The sequence below is a fragment of the Schistocerca serialis genome, chromosome 1 (assembly GCF_023864345.2).
Source record: "Schistocerca serialis cubense isolate TAMUIC-IGC-003099 chromosome 1, iqSchSeri2.2, whole genome shotgun sequence".
In the NCBI taxonomy this organism is placed as follows: Eukaryota; Metazoa; Arthropoda; class Insecta; order Orthoptera; family Acrididae; genus Schistocerca; species Schistocerca serialis.
In genome coordinates, this window is record NC_064638.1 from 681,159,011 (window position 1) to 681,182,544 (window position 23,534).

A 23,534-nucleotide genomic window follows, 5' to 3' on the forward strand; every position below is an offset into this window, starting at 1 on the left:
CGTATATTTTGAACTCTATCAAACGAAAAGAATAACTGAAAAATCAGGAGGAAAAAAAAAAAAAAGAAAGGTTACGTCGAGAGGGAATGGTGCGTTTCCCGGGCGCCAATTATTCTATTTCCGCCACTGAATTAGAGTATTGGCTTTGTGAAAGAGAAATTTTTCTCCGTAATACATAAACGTACGTTCCATACTAAAACGTTCTGCCTACAACGAGATGTACACATTGATAGCCTGTCTATAAAATATGTTGCCCTCGGAAGAAACATCGTTTGAAGTTAATTCCACCGGTAAGTAGGCCAGTACAGTGGGGAAACTAGCTAACCTTATTGCGGACATTACTCAGCTGAGACCAACGAATCATGAAACAATTCCTCTCCAAATTTCGTACAAGTAAAATAAGGAATGCTAAAAAAGGAAAAAAAAAACGTTAGCACGAAATGGAACTGCAGACACAAATAATAAACACTGAGCACTGCGATACTGCGATTCGATGATGAATACCAAATACATAAACTGGCGGAATTAAGGCTGTGAGGACGTGGTGTGAGTCGTGCTTGGGTAGCTCAGTTGGTAGAGCACTTGCCCGCGAAAGGCAAAGGTCCCGAGTTCGAGGCTCGGTCCGGCACACAGTTTTAATCTGCCAGGAAGTTTCGTATCAGTGCACACTCCGCTGTAGAGTGAAAATTTCATTCTAGTACCAAATACATAGTTATTATAAAGCTGATAGCCAATAATGCGAGTCTGTATTGCACTTACTAGCCCTGCTGTGCCGTTATTCTCCGTCCGATACAGCCAGAGCGTTAACTAGGGAAACAAATTGAACTAATCTGCAATATACAACTGAACACGAAGAATATCGAAACGTCCAGCAAACTATAGTGATCATCATCGGCAAAGTTTTCATTAGGGTTCCGGCTCACCTGTATTCATACTGGCGTCATGATGCGAAAGACCCCATCTATCTGGCCGCTAGCGCTGTTACGTAGACTTGGAATAGTGGTGAGTTGTTTACTTCAAGGCTCAGCACACAGCTGGGAGAATTTTCAGGAAACAGGGTCACAGAGCTTTTCCGTACCGGTGCCGCAGGTGGTGGTGCTGGACGTGAACGACAACGCCCCGGCGTTCGAGAGCTTCTCGGCTATCGAGACGGACGCGTCGGGGCGGCCGGTGCCCGTGTACCGCGCCTCGGTGCCCGAGTCGGCGGCCGCGGGGCAGGAGGTGCTGCGGCTGGCCGCCAGGGACCCGGACGCGGGCCGCAACGCGCTGCTGCTCTTCTCGCTGCTGGACGCCGCCCCCACGCCGCCGCCCGGCGCGCGCCGCCGCCCGCTGCTGCCGCCGCCCCCGCCGCCGCCCCTCGCCGTGGACCCGCGCTCCGGCGTCGTCACGCTGTCCGGGGGCGGCGCCGCGCTGGACGCCGAGCGAGCGCCCCTCATCAGCGCCAGGGTAGTCGCCGCCGACCTGGGCTCGCCCAGCCTCAGCGCCACTGCCCTCATACAGGTAGGCCGGAACGCCGTCGTATTTTCAGAAGGTGGTGACCCTCAGCTCGTATATAAAGAACGTCACGATTTACAGCCAAGAGCTGCTGACAAAATTTCCTTACTGAACAACCAGTTTCAGTCCACAAACCATCATCAGATTCATAAAAGAATTCATATTATGTGGCCTAGTATATTGTTGTAAATGCTTTTATGAACAGGATGATGGTGTTTGGACTGAACCTACTTGTTCAACAGAGAAATTTTACCAGTAAAATCTTGGCGGTAAATCACGACCTTTTTCAAACCAAAATCGATCTAACAATTGGACAGTCCCTGCTTGATATGTGGTTCATTTCACAGAACCATTCTAATTCGTTTCAGTCTTTAACTACAGGTGACGGCAATCGTCTGTGAGTCTTTATTGGTCGTCTGCTTCCTTCACAATCCATACAGGTTATAAAAATGGATGGACGTATGTACATATGCATGAATGTGCGTATGTGTGTTCCACATCTCCCTCTACGCCACTCGACCAATTTCAGCCACTCTTGGCAAACATATCACTTACTGTCTGGAAAGAATCACAGTGGGGTAAATGGAAATGAGAATTTGGCGACATTGGCCGGGAGACCCCTTATGGGGCAGGTCCGGCCGCCTTGGTGAAGGTCTTACTACATTCGACGCCACATTGGGCGACATGCGCGCCGAATCGTGATGATGATAAAGACAACACAACACACAGTCCCAGAGCGGAGAAAATCCTCGACCCAGCGGGAATCGAATCCGGGCCCGTAGGACGGCAATCCATCACGCTGACCGCTCAGCTATCGGAGCGGACAATGTGGGGTAAGAACCATCGACCCATCAAAGGAGTGTCAGTGCGGGTGTGAAACAGTATAGTCCACGACGCGAGAAAACACGTACTTTAGTCATCCAGCGTTTGAGAATTGGAAGAATTGGAGACTTACAACAAACTTTACACATAATTTCAAATCTTTACGAAGCTTCTTCTCGATGACGACTTCCACAAAATGAAAGGAAAAAAGTTTCTCGCTCACAAAATTTCCGATGTTCACGCTGTAAAAAACCACTTGAAGCATAACGTTTCTCGCTCACTAAGTTTTCGATGTTCACGCTGTAAAAAACCACTTGAAGCATAACGTTTTCATTTAATACTTCTTTGCTACAAACTGTTCAAATGGTTCAAATGGCTCTGAGCACTATGGGACTTAACATCTGAGGTCATCAGTCCCCTAGAACTTAGAACTACTTAAACCTAACTAACCTAAGGACATCACACACGTCCATGCCCGAGGCACCGATCTGTGTAATTCGAACCTGCGACCGTAGCGGTAGCGTGGTTCCAGACTGTAGCGCCTAGAACCGCTCGGCCCCACCATCCGGCGCTACAAACTGTATTCCCCTCGCATTTTGCAGACACTGTTCACGTGTACCACTGAATGTAACTGGAAAATTATTCTGCTGCACATAGTACAGAAGATACGTCTCCGTGAACATTGAGCTGCGTGAAAATGAAACTGCAGGGCGAAATTCGCTAGACATGCTGGTGAAATATCTGTACAATACGCGTTAAATACGTTGAATAAGTTTGAAAACATGTTTGACATGTACGTGTTCTGGCAGAGCCATGGGCAGAAAGCTAACCCTAAACACAATGGAATGATTTAAAGCAAATTTGGTGTATATACGAGTTACAATCTGGAAATAAATACTGCAGGAGTAGCTGCCTCCTGTTGGGGGAGAGTTTGATAACGTGGAAGAGGACGAAGAGATGGAGAGGTAGCGAGGGGGAAAGAAGAGATAGGCAGAGATAACAGGAGGATAAGGATAGAGACAGTGGAAGGGGAAATGGTCATAGAGAGAAGAGAGGAGGAGACGGACTAGAAGAAGATTGGAATAAGTACATACCCGCATAGTGCCGAATACCCAGCTATGTTCAAATGTGTGTGAAATCTTATGGGACTTAACTGTTAACGTCATCAGTCCCTAAGCTTACACACTACTTAAGCTAAATTATCCTAAGGACAAACACACACACCCACGCCCGAGGTAGGACTCGAACCTCCGCCGGGACCAGCCGCACAGTCCATGACTGCAGCGCCTGAGACCGCTCGGCTAATCCCGCTCGGCTATTAATATAATAATCTTCTACGTTATTCTCTTCTGGTTTTTCTTCAACTCTACTTCTCAACATCTTCCCAAATTACTATTAAAAGGCAATATCATCACCCTTTATAAAACGATGTATGCAGTGCTGTTCTGAGAAAAAGCCTTCCTTTAGGTTGTGTCATTCAGTATGTCACTGGTGGTTCATCATTACTGATTTAGTTCTGATTGTCTGTACTGCTGGAACATAAATGTTATCGAACTTTGTGGATAGTCCTTGTAGATCGCTGACGAGGATATCGATCACGGTATCGTTACATATTTTCAACTGCGGCCTGTAAAGTCCGCGTAGTTGTAACCGATGGGATAAGTTTAAGGTACTATCTGACAATGTGTGGCTACGTGTCAGCCCGTGGCCCGAGCCGGACGAAGATTGCATGCGATGATTAATAGGCTGGTGAAATTTGCATCGGGATACCATTCTGAGCCCGTACAACGAATGCTTTTCTGCATCTTTACCTCTGTGTTTTTGTCATCGTGTACTGAATTCATTAATCATTGCCTCTGTATCTTTTGTTGCGTTGACACTAATGCGTCCACTTGCATTTTCCATTGTCGTGATGTGGCTTCTCTAAATAGCTCGATGGACAATTCCAACAGAGCGAACCGTCAGACGCTTTAACCTCACTTCCGCGGTGTGACGGTCTCGATTTGGTTCACAATACATAGCTGCAGGTGAGTGAAGCTACACTATGTGGTCAGAAGTATCCGGAAACCTGGCTGAAAATGACTTACAAGTTCGTGGCGCCCTCCATTGGTAATGCTGGAATTCAATATGGTGTTGGCCCACCCTTAGCCTTGACGACAGCTTCCACTCTCGCAGGCATATGTTCATTCAGGTACTGGAACATTTCTTGGGGAATGGGTAGCCCATTCTTCACGGAGTGCTGCACTGGGGAGAGGTATTGATGTCGTACGGTGAGGCCTAGCACGAAGTCGGCGTTGCAAAACATCTCAAAGGTGTTCTGTAGGATTCAGGTCAGGACTCTGTGCAGGCCAGTGCATTGCAGGGATGTTATTGTCGGTAACGACTCTACCACAGGACGTGCATTATGAACAGGTGCTCGATCCTGTTGAAAGATGCTATCGCCATCCCCGAACTACTCTTAAACAGTGGGAAGCAAGAAGGTTCTTAAAACTTCAGTGTAGGTCTGTGCTGTGATAGTGCAAGCCCCCTGCATGATAAACACGACCACACCGTAACACCACTGCCTCCGAATTTTACTGTTGGCGCTCCACACGCTGGCAGCTGACGTTCGCCGGTTATTAGCCACACCCACACCCTGCCATCGGATCGCCACATTGTGTACCGCGATTCGTCACTTCACGCAACTTTTTTCCACTGTTCAATCGTCCAATGTCTACTCCCCTTACACCAAGCGAAGCGCCGTTTGGCATTTACCGGCGTGATGTGTGGCTTATGAGCAGCCGCTCGACCATGAAATCCAAGTTTTCTCACCTCCCGCCTAACTGTCATAATACTTGCAGTGGATCGTGATCCGTTTGGAATTCCTGTGTGATGGTCTGGATAGATGTCTGCCAATTACACATTACGACCATCTTCAACTGTCGGCGGTCTCTGTCAGTCAACAGGCGGGGAAGGCCTGTACGCTTTTGTGCTGTACGTGTCTCTTCACGTTTCCACTTCACTATCACATCGGAAGCAGTGGATCTATGGATGTTTAGGAGTGTGGAAATCTCGCGTAGAGGCGTATGACACAAGCGACACCCAATCACCTGACCATTTTCGAAGGCTGTGAGTTCCGCTTAGCGCCCCATTCTGCTCACTCACGGTGTCTAATGACTACTGAGATCGTCGATATGGAGTACCTGGCAGTAGGTGGCAGCACAATGCACCTAATATGAAAAACGTATGTTTTTTGGGGGTGTCCGGATACTTTTCATCACATAGTGTACTTCCATGTCTGTCCACTGTGTCTACGGACAATCTCTAAGCCTATGTAAGTCCGTAGGATTTCGTGGCCGTTGTCGCAAAATTTAAAATCTTGTGGTTTGCTAGGTCGCGTCATATTTCCTTCTAAAATAATCGACGTTTCGACCCCTCTGCTTGGACCTTCTTCAGACGTTTCAGTGTCCACTACTATTAGAACAGTATTCTAGCATTAGTGGACACCGAAACATCTGAAGAAGATCGCAGCGGAGGGGTCGAATCGTGGATTAGTTTAGAAGGAAATATGACGCGTCCTAACAACGCAGAAGATTTTCACTTTAATGCATGCTGGAAAACAAGAGATCCCAAAGACTCATTTTGAACTTGAAACAGACTCAGTGAGGACGTCAGCGTTAACGTTGTAGACGTGTGAGTTGGTGTGTGCGACAGGTGGAGGTGCAGCCGGAGCCGGAAGGTTCGTTGGCGCGGCAGGCGGTGTTCTCGCCTCGGTACCTGGAGGTGTCGGTGGAGGAGAACTGCGAGACGCCGGTGGTGATAGCGGCGCTGAACGTGTCTGCACCGTACCGCGGCCTGCCGCTCAACCTGAGCGTGGCGCCGTCGCGGCACGCCGCCTGGTTCGCCATCGGCCGCGACAACAGCTCGCTGCTGCTGGTGGCCAGCCCGGACCGCGAGGCCACGCCGCGCCTCGAGGCCACCGTGCACGCCACCTACAGCCGCCGCGGCCGCCTCGTGCTGCTCTACCCGCCAGACCTCGGAGACCTGGGTGAGCACTCCTCCCCCTTCTAGGACACCTGTCGTCCAACTCCTCTGCTCAGCAGCCCCAATAGTGACGTTGTCCCTCTGACATGTTACACTACTGGCCATTAAAATTGCTACACCGAGAAGAAATACAGATTATAAACGGGTATTCATTGGACAAATATATTATACTAGAACTCCCATGTGATTACATTTTCACGCAATTTGGGTGCATAGATCCTGAGAAATCAGTACCTAGAACCACCACCTCTAGCCATAATAACGGCCTTGATACGCCTGGGAATTGAGTCAAACAGAGTTTGGATGGCGTGTACAGGTACAGCTGCCCACGCAGCTTCAACACGATACCGCAGTTCATCAAGAGTAGTGACTGGCGTATTCTGACGGGCCAGTTGCTCGGCCACCATTGACCAGACGTTTTCAGTTGGTGAGAGATCTGGAGAATGTGCTGGCCAGGGCAGCAGTCGAACATTTTCTATATCCAGAAGGGCCCGTACAGGACCTGCAACATGCAGTCGTGCTTTATCCTGCTGAAATGTAGGGTTTCGCAGGGATTGAATGAAGGGTAGAGCCACGGGTCGTAACACATTTGAAATGTAACGTCCACTGTTCAGAGCGCCGTCAATGCGAACAAGAGGTGACCGAGACGTGTAACCAATGGCACCCCATAACATCACGCCGGGTGAAACGCCAGTATGGCGATGACGAATACACGGTTCCAATGTGCGTTCACTGCAATATCGCCAAACACGGATGCGACCATCATGATGTTGTAAACAGAACCTGGATTCATCCGAAAAAATGAGGTTTTGTCATTCGTGCAATCAGGTTCGTCGTTGAGTACACTATCGCAAGCGCTCCTGTCTGTGATGCAGCGTCAAGGGTAACCGCATCCACGGTCACCGTGCTGATAGTCAATGCTGTTGCAAACGTCGTCGAAATGTTCGTCCAGATGGTTGTTGTCTTGCAAACGTCCCCATCTGTTGACTCAGGCATCGAGACGTGGCTGCACGATCCGTTACAGCCATGCGGATTAGATGCCTGTCAACTCGACTGCTAGTGATACGAGGCCGTTGGGATCCAGCACGGCGTTCCGTATTACCCTCCTGAACCCACCGATTCCATATTCTGCTAACAGTCATTGGATCTCGACCAACGCGAGCAGCAATGTCGCGGTACGATAAACCGCAATGGCGATAGGCTACAATCCGACCTTTATCAAAGTCGGAAACGTGATGGTACGCATTTCTCCTCCTTACACGAGGCATCACAACAACATTTTACCAGGAAACGCCGGTCAACTGCTGTTTGTGTATGAGAAATCGGTTGGAAACTTTCCCCATATCAGCACGTTGTAGGTGTCGCCACAGGCGCCAACCTTGTGTGAATGCTCTGAAAAGCTAATCACTTGCTTATCACAGCATCTTTTTCCTGTAGGTTAAATTTCGTTTCTGGAGCTCGCCATCTTCGTGGTGTAGCAATTTTAATGGCCAGTAGTGTATTAATTGGTAACACACAAATTCGTATGTTACGAGTCCGCAACAGACTAGCTATAGTAATGGCGCCGTGAGGTGTCCGCCGGTCCCCAAGTACACACTGTTAAAAGCCAGCATCACTGGGAATACTTCGTGTGGAGTGCTCTGTTCGCTGCTACACTCAGCGCATTCACGGATCCGTCATCCTTCCGTTTGAAATTCAGCTGACTCGCGTACGTCACTGGTTATCAGTACTGGAAGACAAGGAATGAAACATCCCCGTTCTCACATCCCGCAATGGCCACGCCAGTTATGCTTCTGCCGCTAATGTAAAGCGGCCAACTTTACGTAACTCACCACCGAATCCAGAAAAGTCAATAAAAATGAAACACATGGTAAAATATTACTGTTTGCGTAAGCAGTTTTTGTTCGTTACTGAGCAGTAAGACAATACGTTTAAGAAGCTCCTCTTAACCCTTTCAGACAATATGGCTCTAGGTTTTTTTTCATTTCGTGGCACAGTTGCTACATCTCTAGCTACGTCTCCAGCAGATGCTGCCACATAGCGGCTGCAGCTTCAACTGCTTCACTTGTTTCAAATCTTAGCAGTAAGACGAGCAATAACGTAGAAGGGATAGATAACACTCCATCAGAATTTCTAAAATCATTGGGAGAAGAGGCAACAAAACGACCATTCACGTTGGTGTGTATAATGTATGAGTCTGGCGACATGCCATCTGACTTTCGGTAAAGCATCATCCACACAATTCCGAAGACGGCAAGAGCTCACAAGTGCGAGAGTTATCGCACAATCAGCTTAACAGCTCATGCATCCAAGTTGTTTACAAGAATTATATACAGAAGAATGGAAAAGAAAATTGAGGATGAGTTAAATGACGGTCACTTTCGCCTTAGGAAAGGAAAGGTAAAGGCCACAGGAAGGCAATTCTGATGTTGCGGTTGATAATGGTAGGACGACTAAAGAAAAATCAAGACACGTTCACAGGATTCGTCGACCTGGAAAAAGCGTTCGACAGTGTAAAATGGTGCAAAGTGTTCGAAATTCTGACTGAAATAGGGGTAAGCTATAGGGGGAGACGGGTAATATACAATATGTACAAGAGCCAAGAGGGAATAATAAGACTGGATGACCAAGAATGAAGTGCTCGTATTAAAAAGGGTGTAAGAACAGGATGCAGCCTTTCGCCCCTTCTGTTCAATCTGTACATCGAGGAAGTAATGATGGAAATAAAAGAAAGATTCAGGAGTGGAATTAAAATTCAAGGTGAAAGGATATCAGTCATACCATTCGCTGATGACATTGCTATCTTGAGTGAAAGCGAAGAAGAATTACATGATGTACTGAATGGAATGAACTGTGTAATGAGTATAGAGGATGGACTGAGAGAAAAACGAAGAAAGACGAAGGTAATGAGAGTAGAAATGAGAACAGCGAGAAACTTAACATCGTATTGATGGTCACGAAGTAGATTAAGTTAAGGAATTCTGCTACCTAGGCAGTAAAATAATCAATGACGGACGGAGCAAGGAGGACATCAAAAGCAGACTAGCAATGGCAAGTCTACTAATATCAAATATCGGCCTTAATTTTAGGAAGAAATTTCTGAGAATGTACTTCTGGAGTACAGCGTTGTATGGTAGTGAAACATGTGGGAAAACCGGAACAGAAGAGAATCGAAGCATTTGAGATGTGGTGCTACAGACGAATATTGAAAATTAGATGGATTGATAAGGTAATGAATGAGGAGGTTCTACGCAGAATCGTAGGAGGAAAGGTATATCTGGAAAACACTGATAAGGAGAAGGGACAGGATGATAGGACATCTGTTAAGACATGAGGTGTTGGGTTGGCAGAAGAGCCAAAACCGTGTTACTAGAGGAGGCCGAAATGCACGCATTTTAGCTCACGCAGGCTGGCGTGAGGAGGGAAGAACTATACTGACGTGAGGTCTGGAACATGACAGGGAATTAGAATTCAGAAAGCGGACGTAAGTAGTTTGATACTTAACTTTAATCCATTAATGATGGTCGTCGCTCTTGACGGTACATGAGTCACAATATTATCTGTTCAGAAGACATAGTAACTGAATATGGCACCTTGCTAGGTCATAGCAAATGACGTAGCTGAAGGCTATGCTAAACTGTCGTCTCTGCAAATGAGAGTGTCTGTAGTCAGTGAACCATCTCTAGCAAAGTCGGCTGTACAACTGGGGCGAGTGCTAGGGAGTCTCTCTAGACTAGACCTGCCGTGTGTCGGCGCTCGTTCTGCAATCACTGATAGTGGCGACACGCGGGTCCGACGTATACTAACGGACCGCGGCCGATTTAAAGGCTACCACCTAGCAAGTGTGGTGTCTGGCGGTGACACCACATGAGGGAATGACTTCCATGATACTAGAGGGAGCTGTAGAGGGCAAAAACTGTAGATGAAGCCAGAGATTGGAATACATCCAGCAGATAATTGAGGACGTAGGTTGCAAGTGCTATTCTGAGGTGAAGAGATTAGCACAGGAAAGGAATTCGTGGTGGGCCGCGTCAAACAAATCAGAAAATTGATGAAAAAAAAACACACAAAGGAACAAGACGAGCAGACGTAGTAACTATTTTTGTAAGCTGTGCACGATTGAATTTGTCTCAAAGGACGCTTGTTTTGCACATGGATTAGTACAGAAAACTGCCATGTTCCAGTTTGTACTCCATGTGTTGCGATAATAATTACATTTATTTATTTATTTTCATGATTATTGTTGTGGTTCCTTTAGAAACCACTGTGGCTCTATGAGCAACATGACTAGCTGTGACAGGTTGTTGCATTTCCAGTTTCACACGATGCACTCTCGGAGAATAAAGCTAGAGAACATTCTGGTGATCCTTTTTGGAAGGATTTATTCTGATGCCGGCTCACAGACTGACAGTAGCAGTGAAAGTGGAGACGATGAGGTAGCTGAAGGCGGTGATCTCGATTTGGGGATAGTATGCTATAGCAAAACGTTTTGCAGACTAATCAGAAAGATCTGGACTTCCAAGTACATCATAAGGACCATTAGCAAAAAAATGTATAGCTGTATTTGAAATTGAAAAAATACAACAAATGGCACCTTAAGGCACCTTAAGGCACCTTAAGGCACTGTGTACACCATAGCGCAGAGAACGAACCTCAGATGGAAATAGGCTCTCTGTCAAGTAGCCCTATGCCTGTCTGCAGAAAGGAAATACATTTTGCTTTACCACAAAAAGTAACGACGTTCCATGCGTAGTGGCTCCATTTCAGATCAGCCCGTATGTATTTAACAATGCACATCTTGTAATCGAATTAAAAAAGCAAGAAAAAAATAAAAAAATCCTAATTTTTAATATTTCGAGTGTGAAAGTCTTAAGAAGCTCTTAACGTTAGTTGGCGTTTTTGTATTCGGCTGTTAGCTGCTACGTGCACACAGTTACATAATGTGGTTAAGAACCGCAGTTTGACGACCGCTGCTGGAGCGTTTGCAGATCCACACTGACAAGGGAACCTCCCCATCGCACCCCCCTCAGATGTAGTTATAAGTTGGCACAGTGGATAGGCCTTGAAAAACTGAACACAGATCAATTGAGAAAACAGGAAGAAGTTGTGTGGAACTGTGAAAAAATAAGCAAAATATACAAACTGAGTAGTTCATGGCAACATAGGCAACATTAAGGACACTGGAACCGCAGCAGCACCGTGGTCTCGTGGTAACGTGAGCATGTGTGGAACGAAAGGTCCTTGGTTCAAATCTTCCATCGATTGAAAACTTTAATTTTTTATTTTCAGTTTATGTGACAAACTCTTATGTTTTCATCACTTTTTTGGGAGTGATCATCACATCCACAAGAAAACCTAAATCGGGCAAGGTAGAAGAATCTTTTTACCCATTCGCCAAGTGTACAAGTTAGGTGGGTCGACAACATATTCCCGTCATATGACGCACATGCCGTCACCAGTGTCGTATAGAATATATCAGATGTGTTTTCCTGTGGAGGAATCGGTTAACCTATGACCTTGCGATCAAATGTTTTCGGTTCCGATTGGAGAGGCACGTCCTTTCGTCTACTAATCGCACGGTTTTGCGACGCGGTCGCAAAACACAGACACTAAACTTATTACAGTGAACAGAGACGCCAATAAACGAACGGACAGATAATAACTATGCAAAAATAAAGAAAGTAAAATTTTTGCTCGTGGGAAGACTTGAACCAAGGACCTCTCCTTCTGCTCACTCTACCACGGGACCACGGCGCTCCTCACCTTACGTTCTCCTTTATGTTGCATATGTGACCAAGACTGATGACCAGTTTGTATATTTTGCTTATTTTTTCACAGTTCCACACAACTTCTTCCTGTTTTCTCAATTGATCTGTGTTCAGTTTATGAAGGCCTATCCACTGTGCCAAGTTATAACTAAATCTGAAGGGGGTGCGATGGGGAGGTTCCCTTGTGAGCAGTGCGTCCGCGTGGCGCTGGCGCGTGAGCGGCTCTCGTTCCCCTCGCTTCCCTTTTCAGGCGACTCGGCTTCACTCGGCCGACAGTTCACTCTCTCGTCTTCGCGCGGACGAGCACGTGGCCGTACCACGCTACGCTGCGGCTCGCAGTACTCAGTAAAGGAACCGCATCACGCCTGCGTACTCGGCACCCTCCCACCCTGTGACCAAGTGGATACAGCCGAGTGACAGCCGTGCGGCTACACGTGTTGAGCGTGTGGCTTTGTCACGGGGCGAGGTAGCATAGGTCGCGTCTGGCAAGTTCCATCAAGCTAACGACGTTTATTCACCCTCTTTCTCGTGCAACCAAGTTGAGTGAAGACTAAGCGGATGGGCCGCGGGCTTGGAGCCTTCTAGTTTACATCTAGCCTGGCGATGCTCCTGTTTTCAACTGTTCTAGGCTGGCACATTCTCCTTTTGCTGCCATGATGCCAAGCAGAGGCGAGAGCTGGCGCACTCTTGTTGATCTCCTTTGAAATACTATCAGCTATCGTTGCTACAGTCTTGTGTTTCTGTTGTTTTAGGCCCTGAAGACACGTTCGCCACATGGTAAGATGTTCCCATAAAAACGTTTATCTCAATTGTTCTCTGAATCCATTATCCTAATGTAGGAGTTAGCTCGCACGACATATGTTTAAAAATTGCTAGACGCAGGTATACACGAAAATGAGGAAAAACTAAATGGGAGAAAAATCAGATACGTCGGGTTCATTAACAGTTGCTTTAATAGCCTCACTCGATCTTACATGTAAACAGCATCGATGAATGGTGTAATCATTATTCAACGATCTTTGATTATGTCCAGAGATGATGCAATCGTAGACCTGGCAATGTAACTTGTAACTGGTATTCAGGCGTTTGTAATGGCTTATCACGTACAAGAGTTTGCCCTTTACGCACTGTAGGTAAAAGATCGTCAGCATAGTAAGCCTTGAACTATTGCAGGTTATTATTATAAATTACTTGCAGATGCATGGACCGATCACGCGGCAGTGTAAATGGGCTTTGATTTTGTTTTCTTTTGGTGTACATATATACAAAATTCAAGACGTTATTCATAACTTAGTTATTCTATAATGTGGATATTTGAAATGCACAAACAAACAAAACCAATAACCGAAATTAAGAACTAGCTACACTCGAAAAGAAAATAAACTGCCATTCACGTAAACGATCAGACAAATCCATAAACAGTGCCTGAGACTACTAATCAAACTTCAGTATATAAAAAAATAGTTGTCTGTTAGATGTTTCGTAATTATTAATCCAATGATACAATCACAAAAATCTGTTTCGTCTTTTACAAAAACTTTAATGCAACGTGTAACGAATTATCACAATAGCAAACTGCGTAGTTCAAGATCTTTGGATGAACATGTTCTAGTAACAACTCCTGTCAGCGTTAATTGAGAAGAAGACTAATTGTGTGCTGCAGGTCACGACGAGGCCCGCGTGGTGGTTCTGGTTCGCGACGTGAACGACAACTCGCCCCGCTTCCTGGGCAGCGGGAGACCTCTGGTGACGGCCATCCCCACCTCCACCACCTACGGCCACCACATACTCACTGTCAAGGTACTGTGAGCGGGGCGAGGGGCGACAACTGACAGATCATTTCATTCTGTCGTCTGGTGCACATTGTTTACATGCCTTAAGTTCTATTACATTTCTTGACACTCAGAAAGCCTTCAACAATTCAACATGAAATAGGATGTCAAAATTCTGAGATGGCTTGCTTTACAATCTACACGATCTACAGAAACTCTGCAGAATAATTCAAGCCGAAAACTGAGAAAGTAAATGTCGTGTTAAATAAATTCAAATATAAATTTGCAACTGGCAGTTCTTGATGTTTGACTTGTATTTTGAAGAAAAAGTTAAATAACAAAGGTTAGTACAATGTCAGTGTATGTAAGTATGAGATATCGATTCTCTAGTCACGTATAAGCTTCGTAGACGAACGTCGGGAAACAAAGGTAATGTTACATCCAATAGCACAATGCAGCATGCAGAATGAAATAGTTATGCATCTTTTCTAAGAAGTCAGCTTACCGCTTAAACCATATGAATTACCTTAGACCTTCTCCAGTTTGGGTACTCATAGTCAGAATCATACTATAAGCACTGGGGAAAAGCTGGAATTCCGCCTTGCTCTTTCATGGACAAGATCCAGATGCCAATGGAGACGGTTTGCTGTTGCCATCCTCTGGCCTTTTATAAACTGCCTTGTGAGTACCTTATCGTGTGGACGACTGTGTCGGGCATGGATGTGTGTGATGGCCTTAGGTTAGTTAGGTTTAAGTAGTTCTAAGTTCTAGGGGACTGATGACCTCAGAAGTTAAGTTCCATAGTGCTCAGAGCCATTTGAACCATTTGAAGCGGGACTCATCATTGAAGACAATTCTACTCCAGTCAATAAGATTACAGGACGAATACATGTCTGGAGACCCTCTGGACAGCAGAAGGATATCAATATGACTGGCGCTCGCAATACGACCTGACAACTGGGAGTGATGATCTGGGGTACCATTTTTCTTCATAGAAGGACTCCTTTGGTTGTCACACACGGCATCGTTACAACACAATGGTTTGTTGACGATATTCTACGCCCCGTTTTATTGCCCTTAATGGCAAGCCATCCTGGGCTTACATTTCAGCAATATAAAGCCCGCCCGCGTACGGAGAGAGTTTCTACTGCTTGGCTTCGTGCTTGCCAAATCCTACAGTGGCCATCAAGGTCGCTGGGTCTCACCCAACTGGGAACTTGTGGAACATTACGGGCAGGCCCACCAACCAGCTCAGGATTTTGACGAACTAATGCGTCAACTGGACAGTGTGAGGTAACGGGCGAGTTGTGGCACCCTGGAAATATTTTAAGTTCGGAGTTTTCGACCACCGCACGGGCCGCTAGGCAAGCCGGGGCTCGTCAGCGACCGCCTGGTGCCGAATGTTAGCCGGAGCAAGAGGGGTAGTAGCCGCAGCGCGTGGCCCAGACCGACCACGTGGCTGGGGATTCCATGTTGACGCTGTGTCGAGGAATGGGCTTTGTGTCGATGAAGGATATCTGTATGCCGGTAGTGCCAAAGATGGCGGACTTTGTAAAACCTTAATGGCAGACATTTAACAGTTCGTACAGAAATAAACAGTAGCCAGACGAATCATGATGTCTCAAAAAGAAACATGTACATTACCATTATTTGCACGACGATTCTGATGGTGTAATCAGATTTTCAATATCTTTATTAGTTTAAAGTTTAGTATCTGACGATAAATTATACAAGTAACACCCAGCAACGACTTTCCAAAATATAAACGGTTCATCAGATTTTGTCGCTCGACTTGTCTTTAGAAAGCTATTAGTGTAAATCAAAATTGCTATAATTACAGGCATGTAACTTGAATAGTACATGAAAGTGGCCCATTACTATCAACATCTACATCTACATCCATACTCTGCAAGCCACCTGACGGTGTATAGCGGAGGGTATCTTGTGTACCTCTATCGATTCCCTCTTCTATTCCAGTCTCGTATTGTTCGTGGAAAGAAAGATTGTCGTTATGCCTCTGTGTGTACTCTAATCTCTCTGATTTTATCCTCATGGTCTCTTCGCGAGATATACGTAGGAGGGAGCAATATACTGCTAGACTCTTCGGTGAAGGTATGTTCTCGAAACTCCATCAAAAGCCCGTACCGAGCTACTGAGCGTTTCTCTTGCAGAGTCTTCCACTGGAGTTTATCTATCATCTCCGTAACGCTTTCGCGATTACTAAATGATCCTGTAACGAAGCGCGCTGCTCTCCGTTGGATCTTCTCTCTCTCTTCTATCAACCCTATGTGGTACGGATCCCACACCAGTGAGCAGTATTCAAACAGTGGGCGAACAAGTATACTGTAACCTACTTCTTTGTTTTCGGACTGCATTTCCTTAGGATTCTTCCAATGAATCTCAGTCTGGCATCTGCTTACCGACGATTAATTTTATATGGTCATTCCATTTTAAATCATTCCTAACGCCTACTCCCAGATAATTTCTGGATTTAACTGCTTCCAGTTGCTGACCTGCTATATTGTAGATAAATGATGAAGGATCTTTGCCGGCCGCGGTGGTCTCGCGGTTCTAGGCGCTCAGTCCGGAACCACGGGACTGCTACGGTCGTAGGTTCGAATCCTGCCTCGGGCATGGATGTGTGTGATGTCCTTAGGTTAGTTAGGTTTAAGTAGTTCTAAGTTCTAGGGGACTGATGACCACAAATGTTAAGTCCCATAGTGCTCAGAGCCATTTGAACCATTTGAACCATGAAGGATCTTTCTTTCTACGTATTCGCAGCACATTACACTTGTCTACATTGAGATTCAATTGCCATTCCCTGCACCATGAGTCAATTCGTTGCAGATCCTCCTGCATTTCAGTACAATTTTCCATTGTTACAACCTCTCGATATACCACAGCATCATCCGCAAAAAAGCCTCAGTGAACTTCCGATGTTACCCACAAGGTCATTTATATATATTGTGAATAGCAACGGTCCTACGACACTCCCTTTCGGCACATCTGAAATCACTCTTACTTCGGAAGACTTCTCTCCATTGAGAATGACATGCTGCGTTCTGTTATCTAGTAACTCTTCAATCCAATCACACAATCGGTGTGTTAGTCCATATGCTCTTACTTTGTTCATTAAACGACTGTGAGAAACTGTATCAAACGTATTGCGGAAGACAAGAAACACGGCATCTACCTAGGAACCCGTGTCCATGGCCCTCTGACTCTCGTGGACGAAAAACGGTAGCAAAAAAATGGTTCAAATGGCTCTGAGCACTGTGGGACTTAACATCTATGGTCATCAGTCCCCTAGAACTTAGAACTACTTAAACCTAACTAACCTAAGGACATCACACAACACCCATTAATCACGAGGCAGAGAAAATCCCTGACCCCGCCGGGAATCGAACCCGGGAACCCGGGCGTGGGAAGCGAGAACGCTACCGCACGACCACGAGCTGCGGACAAAAGGGTAGCAGCATGCTTATAAATATATGTATTCGTCTGTGTCTTTGTCTATATCCGATGTATACTATTCATGAAGAAATTGGTTAAATATTTACTACGTTTTAGAAACCACAGAGACAGTAGGCTACTGGCCTACCTTCGGTTCTATTCCTTTGATATATGTTTATTTAATTTGGTTATGTATTTAATAATGTGTGTTAGAGTGTGTTTATGGTCCAGCCGTAGGAATATTTATTTAATTTCAAGTTATTTAAATGTAAATCCAATATTTCGAATGTTTTTCATTACGTTTATGAGTGTGTGTTGGCTTGGAGACAGGGCGGGAGGGCTCTAGCCAATCACAGCGATCGTTACAAGAAGGACACGTGGAGAGACTGTATGGAAGTGGGGGAGGAGCATCAGTACTGGACGGGACACAGAGTGTGCAGGACGCGAAGGCGCGACGGGCGGTCGCAGAAAAGACCTGGAGAGTGGAGCAGTTTGCGCGTGGTCGCGGGAGACAGAAATATTTCGTAGTGTCGACTTCTGCAGTGAAGACGTAGGATGCGTTTAGAAGTGAATATCTCGCAAGCTATGTTGTTGTTCATAACTAATTACTTGAAGTAGGAATCTGTTTTTTCCCTGTTGTTCAACTTATATTTTATTTAATTGCTGGACCATCGACACCAATAAGTGTTTGCAGTAATAAACGGCATTCATAAAGGTACTTGTGTTATCATACTCATCATTTAAAGTCGTTAAAAATAGTACCTGTAGATTTTATTTAATTTTCATATATCATTTATAAATGTTACATTTAAAATTCGCAATTGCCGAGTGATAGGAACCTTCGACCATTCGATTCATGTGTATATTCATATTGTATACTGTAGACTCAGCCGGCCGCGGTGGCCGTGCGGTTCTAGGCGCTCCAGTTCGGAGCCGCGCTGCTGCTACGGTCGCAGGTTCGAATCCTGCCTCGGGCATGGGTGTGTGTGATGTCCTTAGGTTAGTTAGGTTTAAGTAGTTCTAAGTTCTAGGGGACTAATGACCACAGCAGTTGAGTCCCATAGTGCTCAGAGCCATTTGAACCTGTAGACTCAGCTGTATTTGGCTTGTAATGCGGGAACTACGTATTCCAGCCCCTAGACAACGAAACCAGCCAAAACGTTTAATATTTCAACTCTGATTCTGAGGGTACGTAGTTGAGGGCCACACCATCACATTATATTATTTTGAAAGCCCGCAACATTATGTGGCACCATGTCCCCCAGGAGGACAACCAACAAATCTGTCAGTCAAAGTTAAGCCGAATAACTGCTTGCATAAAGGCCAGGTTTTGGTCAACGCATTATAGGCTTGCTTAGTTGCTCTTTCCATGAATATGTCATCTCGTCTTTATTTTTCCTTACATGTGCACCACATTTACCGATTTGTATTCCATTCGGATAATTCCTTCGTGGTGCGTAGTTTTTTTTTTTTTTTTGTGTAAGCACTCCGTCTTCAGGCCACAAGGGGCCCATCGGGCCCATCCGACCGCCGTGTCATCCTCAGTTGAGGATGCGGATAGGAGTGCATGTGGTCAGCACACCACTCTCCCGGTCGTTATGATGGTTTTCTTTGACCGGAGCCATTACTATTCGGTCGAGTAGCTCCTCAATTGGCATCACGAGGCTGAGTGCACCCCGAAAAATGGCAACAGCGCATGGCGGCTGGATGGTCACCCATCCAAGTGCCGGCCACGCCCGACAGCGCTTAACTTCGGTGATCTCATGGGAACTGGTGTATCCACTGCGGCATGGCCGTTGCGTTTTTTTTTTTTTTGTGTAATAAGTAGAAAAGTCCTCATCGCATAAAAACACTTCCATTCATAAGTGGGCGCAGATTTCCACCAGATGTGGGTAATTTTCAGAACGTACTCCAATAATGGCTTATGGAGGCGATAGCACAGAGCAGGAACTGTGGATACCATCCACTGATGTCGAGCAGTCGACCTAAAAGTGATATTATGCTATCAAGACTCTTCTATGTAAAATTTCGTTACTGTTCTTTGTGATGATCACTGTGCTCAATATGTTTACATGTATAAACTCATCATTTTGTTAAAGATAATATACTTTTATGAGATAATATACTTTTATGAGAGTACTACACTTTCCTTACAGGGGTCATTTTTCTGATTGTTACAATTTTCTCCTTTTACGGAGATAGAGGATTTTCTCCTCGGTGTGTGACAGCCAGCATTCCTGTGCGATTACACACGTGGATAGTGCAGAGCGCGGTGGTGAGGTGTGTGCGCACGGCTTGTGCAGGCGGAGGACCCAGACGAGGGCGCCAACGGCGAGGTGCGCTACTCGCTGCTGGGCGGCGCCGGCTCGGGCCCGCAGGCGCGCTTCGCGGTGGACGCCGCCAGCGGCCGCGTGCGCGCCCTCTCCTCCTTCCGCAGGGACGCCGGGCGCGTCTTCGGCTTCGACGTCAAGGCCACCGACCGCCGCGGCGCCGACGACGGCCGCTCCACCATCGCCAACGTGCTCGTGAGTGTCGCTGCCGTCGCCCCACCGCCGTACCTCCCTTTGCTCACTGCGTGTTCGGAAAGCATTTCGGCTGATACCTGTAGCAGGATCTCTCTTACTACGCTACTGGCCATTAAAATTGCTACACCAAGAACAAATCAGATGATAAACGGGTTTTCGTTGGACAAATATATTATACTAGAACTGACATGTAATTACTTTTTCACGCAATTTGGGTGCATAGATCCTGAGAAATCAGTACCCAGAACAACCACATCTGGCCGTAATAACGGCCTTGATACGCCTGGGCATTGAATCAAACAGAGCTTGGATAGCGTGTACAGGTACAGCTGCCCATACAGCTTCAACACGATACCACAGTTCATCAAGAGTAGTGACGTGTATTGTGACGAGGCAGTTGCTCGGCCACCATTGACCAGACGTTTTCATTTGGTGAGAGATCTGGAGAATGTGCTGGCCAGAGCAATAGTCGAACATTTTCTGTATTCAGAAACGCCCGCACAGGACCTGCAACATGCGGTGAGCATTATTCTGCTGAAATGTAGGGTTTCGCAGGGGTCGAATGAAGCTTAGGGCCACGCGTCGTAACACATCTGAAATATAACGTCCACTGTTCAAAGTGCCGTCAATGGCAACAAGAGGTGACTGAGACGTGTAACCAATGGCACCCCATACCATCACGCCGGGTGATACGCCAGTATGGCGATGACGAATACGCGCTTCCAATGTGCGTTCACCACGATGTCGACAAACTCGGATGCGACCATCATGACGCTGTAAACAGAACCTGGATTCGTCCCAAAAAATGACGTTTTGCCATTCGTGCACCCTGTTCGTCGTTGGGTACACCATCTCAGGCGCTCCTGACTGTGATGCAGCGTCAAGGGTAACCGCAGCCATGGTCTCCGAGCTGATAGTCAATGCTGCTGCAAACGTCGTCGAACTGTTCGTGCAGATGATTGTTGTCTTGCAAACGTCCCCATCTGTTGACTCAGGGATCGAGACGTGTCTGCCCGATCCGTTACAGCCATGCGGATAAGATGCCTGTCATATCGACTGCTAGTGATACGAGACCGTTGGGATCCAGTACGGCGTTCCGTATTACCCTCCTGAACCCACCGATTCCATATTCTGCTAACAGTCATTGGATCTCGACCGACGCGAGCAGTAATGTCGCGATACGATAAACCGCAATCGCTACAGGCTACAATCCGACCTTTTTCAAAGACGGAAACGGGATGGCACGCATTTCTCCTCCTTACACGAGGTATCACAACAATGTTTCAACTGCTGTTTGTGTATGATAAATCGATTGGAAACTTTCCTCATGTCAGCACGTTGTAGGTGTCGCCACCGGCGCCAACCTTGTGTGAATGCTCTGAAAAGCTAATCACTTGCATATCAAAGCATCTTCTTCCAGTAGCTTAAATTTCTCGTCTGTATCACGTCGTCTTCGTGGTGTAGCAATTTCAATGGCGAGTAGTGTTTGAACGAGTTCCTAGCTTCCCTATGTGGCTACGGGCGTAAAGGGCAAAGTAAACAACGTATTCTTGTGATTGTGGTAGAAAGTTACCTTTAAAAAATTCAATTTTTGGGGGTTCTTTGGAACAGTAGTGGGACTTGGTATTTTCAAGGTTATTTTCCGCTCTCTGACGGGATTGGGGTTTAACGCCCAGGCGACGACTTCATCAGGGAATGGGGACGGTAACAGGTTGTACCCTTTGAAAGAAACCATTCCAGCAATTACGGTAAGCGATTTTGACAAATCTCACAAAACCTATATCTGCACGGCCCGACGGTGATTCGAACTCCCTTTCTCCTGGAAACGAGTCCATCGTATTACCACTACCCTGCCTCGCTCGGCATCGCTCTTGAAGTTCCAACTAGTAACCATCGTATCTGCAACTGCAGAGATCTACCATCAAGTTACGCAACACTTATTACAAAATCTTAATTGTTACTGGTCAATAATGGCTATAGAATGCCGGAAAGTACCATGGATACAATGTCTAACACAGATTTATAAGTCCAGTCAAATGAAAATGAGACATGTGAAAAGAAATAACCAAACGGTTTATTATCTCAAAAGTAATCGCGATAAATGTTAATCCATTCAGTCTAGCGCTAGATAACACGGTCAATACTGTCATCGTAAAATGTGTGTAGTTGCCGAGGGAACCATGATGCATCTCTTAGTCCGAAACAAATCGACGGCCAGGAATGTTTTCAAGGCTTCAGAAATTTGAAAATCGCATGGGGAGATATCGAGGCTGTACGGAGGAGGTGTAAGGGCTTTCCAGCGAAACTTAAGCAGTGTAATCGATACAAGCTTGCAAACACGTGGACGGGCACTTTGTTGTCAGAGTGTTTCCACTACATTGCAGAAGTTTCGCTTGGAAGTCCTTACACATCCTCCATATGGTCCTGATCTCTCCCCATACAACTTTCATATCTGTGGAGCCCTGAAGAAAGCTACTGGTGATCGTCGATTTTCTTCGGACGAAGAGGTGCGCGCCTGGTTACAATAATGGTTTAGTAAGCAACCGCAAACTTTCTTCCATTAAAACATTGACCGCCTTGTGTCACAGCGGGAAAAATGTAGACTATTAACGGTTGTTGTTGTGGTGGTCTTCACTCAAGAGACTTGTTTGATGCTCTCCATGCTGTTCTATCCTATGCCACCTTCTTCATTTCCGTATAACTACTGCAACCTACACTCATCTGAATCTGTTTACTGTATTCATCTCTTGGTCTCCCTCTACGATTTTTAACCCACAAACTTCCCTCCAGTACTAAATTTGTCGTTTCAGAGTGTGTCCTATCAGCCCATCCCTTCCTTTGGTCAAGTTGAGCCGTAAATTTCTTGCCTCCCCAGCTCTATTCAGTACCTCCTCACTAGTTACGTGATCTACCTCTCTAATCTTCAACATTCTTCTGTGGAAAATGGAAATGAGCGTTTGGCGCCATTGGCCGGGAGGTACTTTGCGGGGCAGGTCTGGACGCCTTGGTGCAGGTCTTATTACATTCCACACCTCATTGGGCGACCTGCGCGCCGGATGGGGATGAAATGATGATGATGACAGCACAACACCCAATCCATGAGCGGAGAAAATCCTCGACCCAGCCGGGTATCGAACCCGGGCCTGTAGGACGGCAGTCCTTCGCGCTGACCACTCAGCTATCGGGGCGGACACATTCTTTTGAAACACAACATTTCTAAAGCTTCTATTCCATTCTTGTCTAAACTATTTATCGTCCATGTTTCACTTTCATACATGGCTGCACTCCATACAAATACTTTCAGAAAGGACTTCCTGACACTTAAATCTATATTCAAGTTAACAAATTTCTCTTCTTCAGAAACGCATTTCTTGCCATTGCCAGCTTTCGTTTTACATCCTCTCTACTTCGGCCATCATGAGTTATTTTGCTACTCAAATATGAAAACTTTACTACCACCTTAAGCGTCTAGTTTTCTACGTTGATACCCTTAGCACCACCTGATTTACTTCGACTACATTTCATTTTCCTTGTTTTGCTTTTCCTGAATTTCATCTTATACGCTCCTTTAAAGAGAATGTCATTTCCATTAAGCTGCTCTTCCAAGTCCTTCGATGTCTCTGACAGAATTATTTCTTTTCCCTGAATTTTAACTCCTACTCCAAATTTGTCTTTGG

At 46.0% G+C, this 23,534-nt stretch overlaps 1 protein-coding gene across 1 annotated transcript in view; it reads left to right on the forward strand.

Moving 5' to 3' along the window:
- LOC126424363 (cadherin-89D) overlaps positions 1-23,534 on the forward strand; it is a 253,872-nt gene that overhangs the window by 202,764 nt on the left and 27,574 nt on the right. The window contains exons 18-21 of the mRNA XM_050087256.1: positions 1,090-1,314; positions 6,010-6,343; positions 13,771-13,907; positions 19,636-19,857. Coding sequence (XP_049943213.1) covers positions 1,090-1,314; positions 6,010-6,343; positions 13,771-13,907; positions 19,636-19,857 — 918 coding nt within the window. The remainder of the gene's footprint in view (positions 1-1,089; positions 1,315-6,009; positions 6,344-13,770; positions 13,908-19,635; positions 19,858-23,534) is intronic.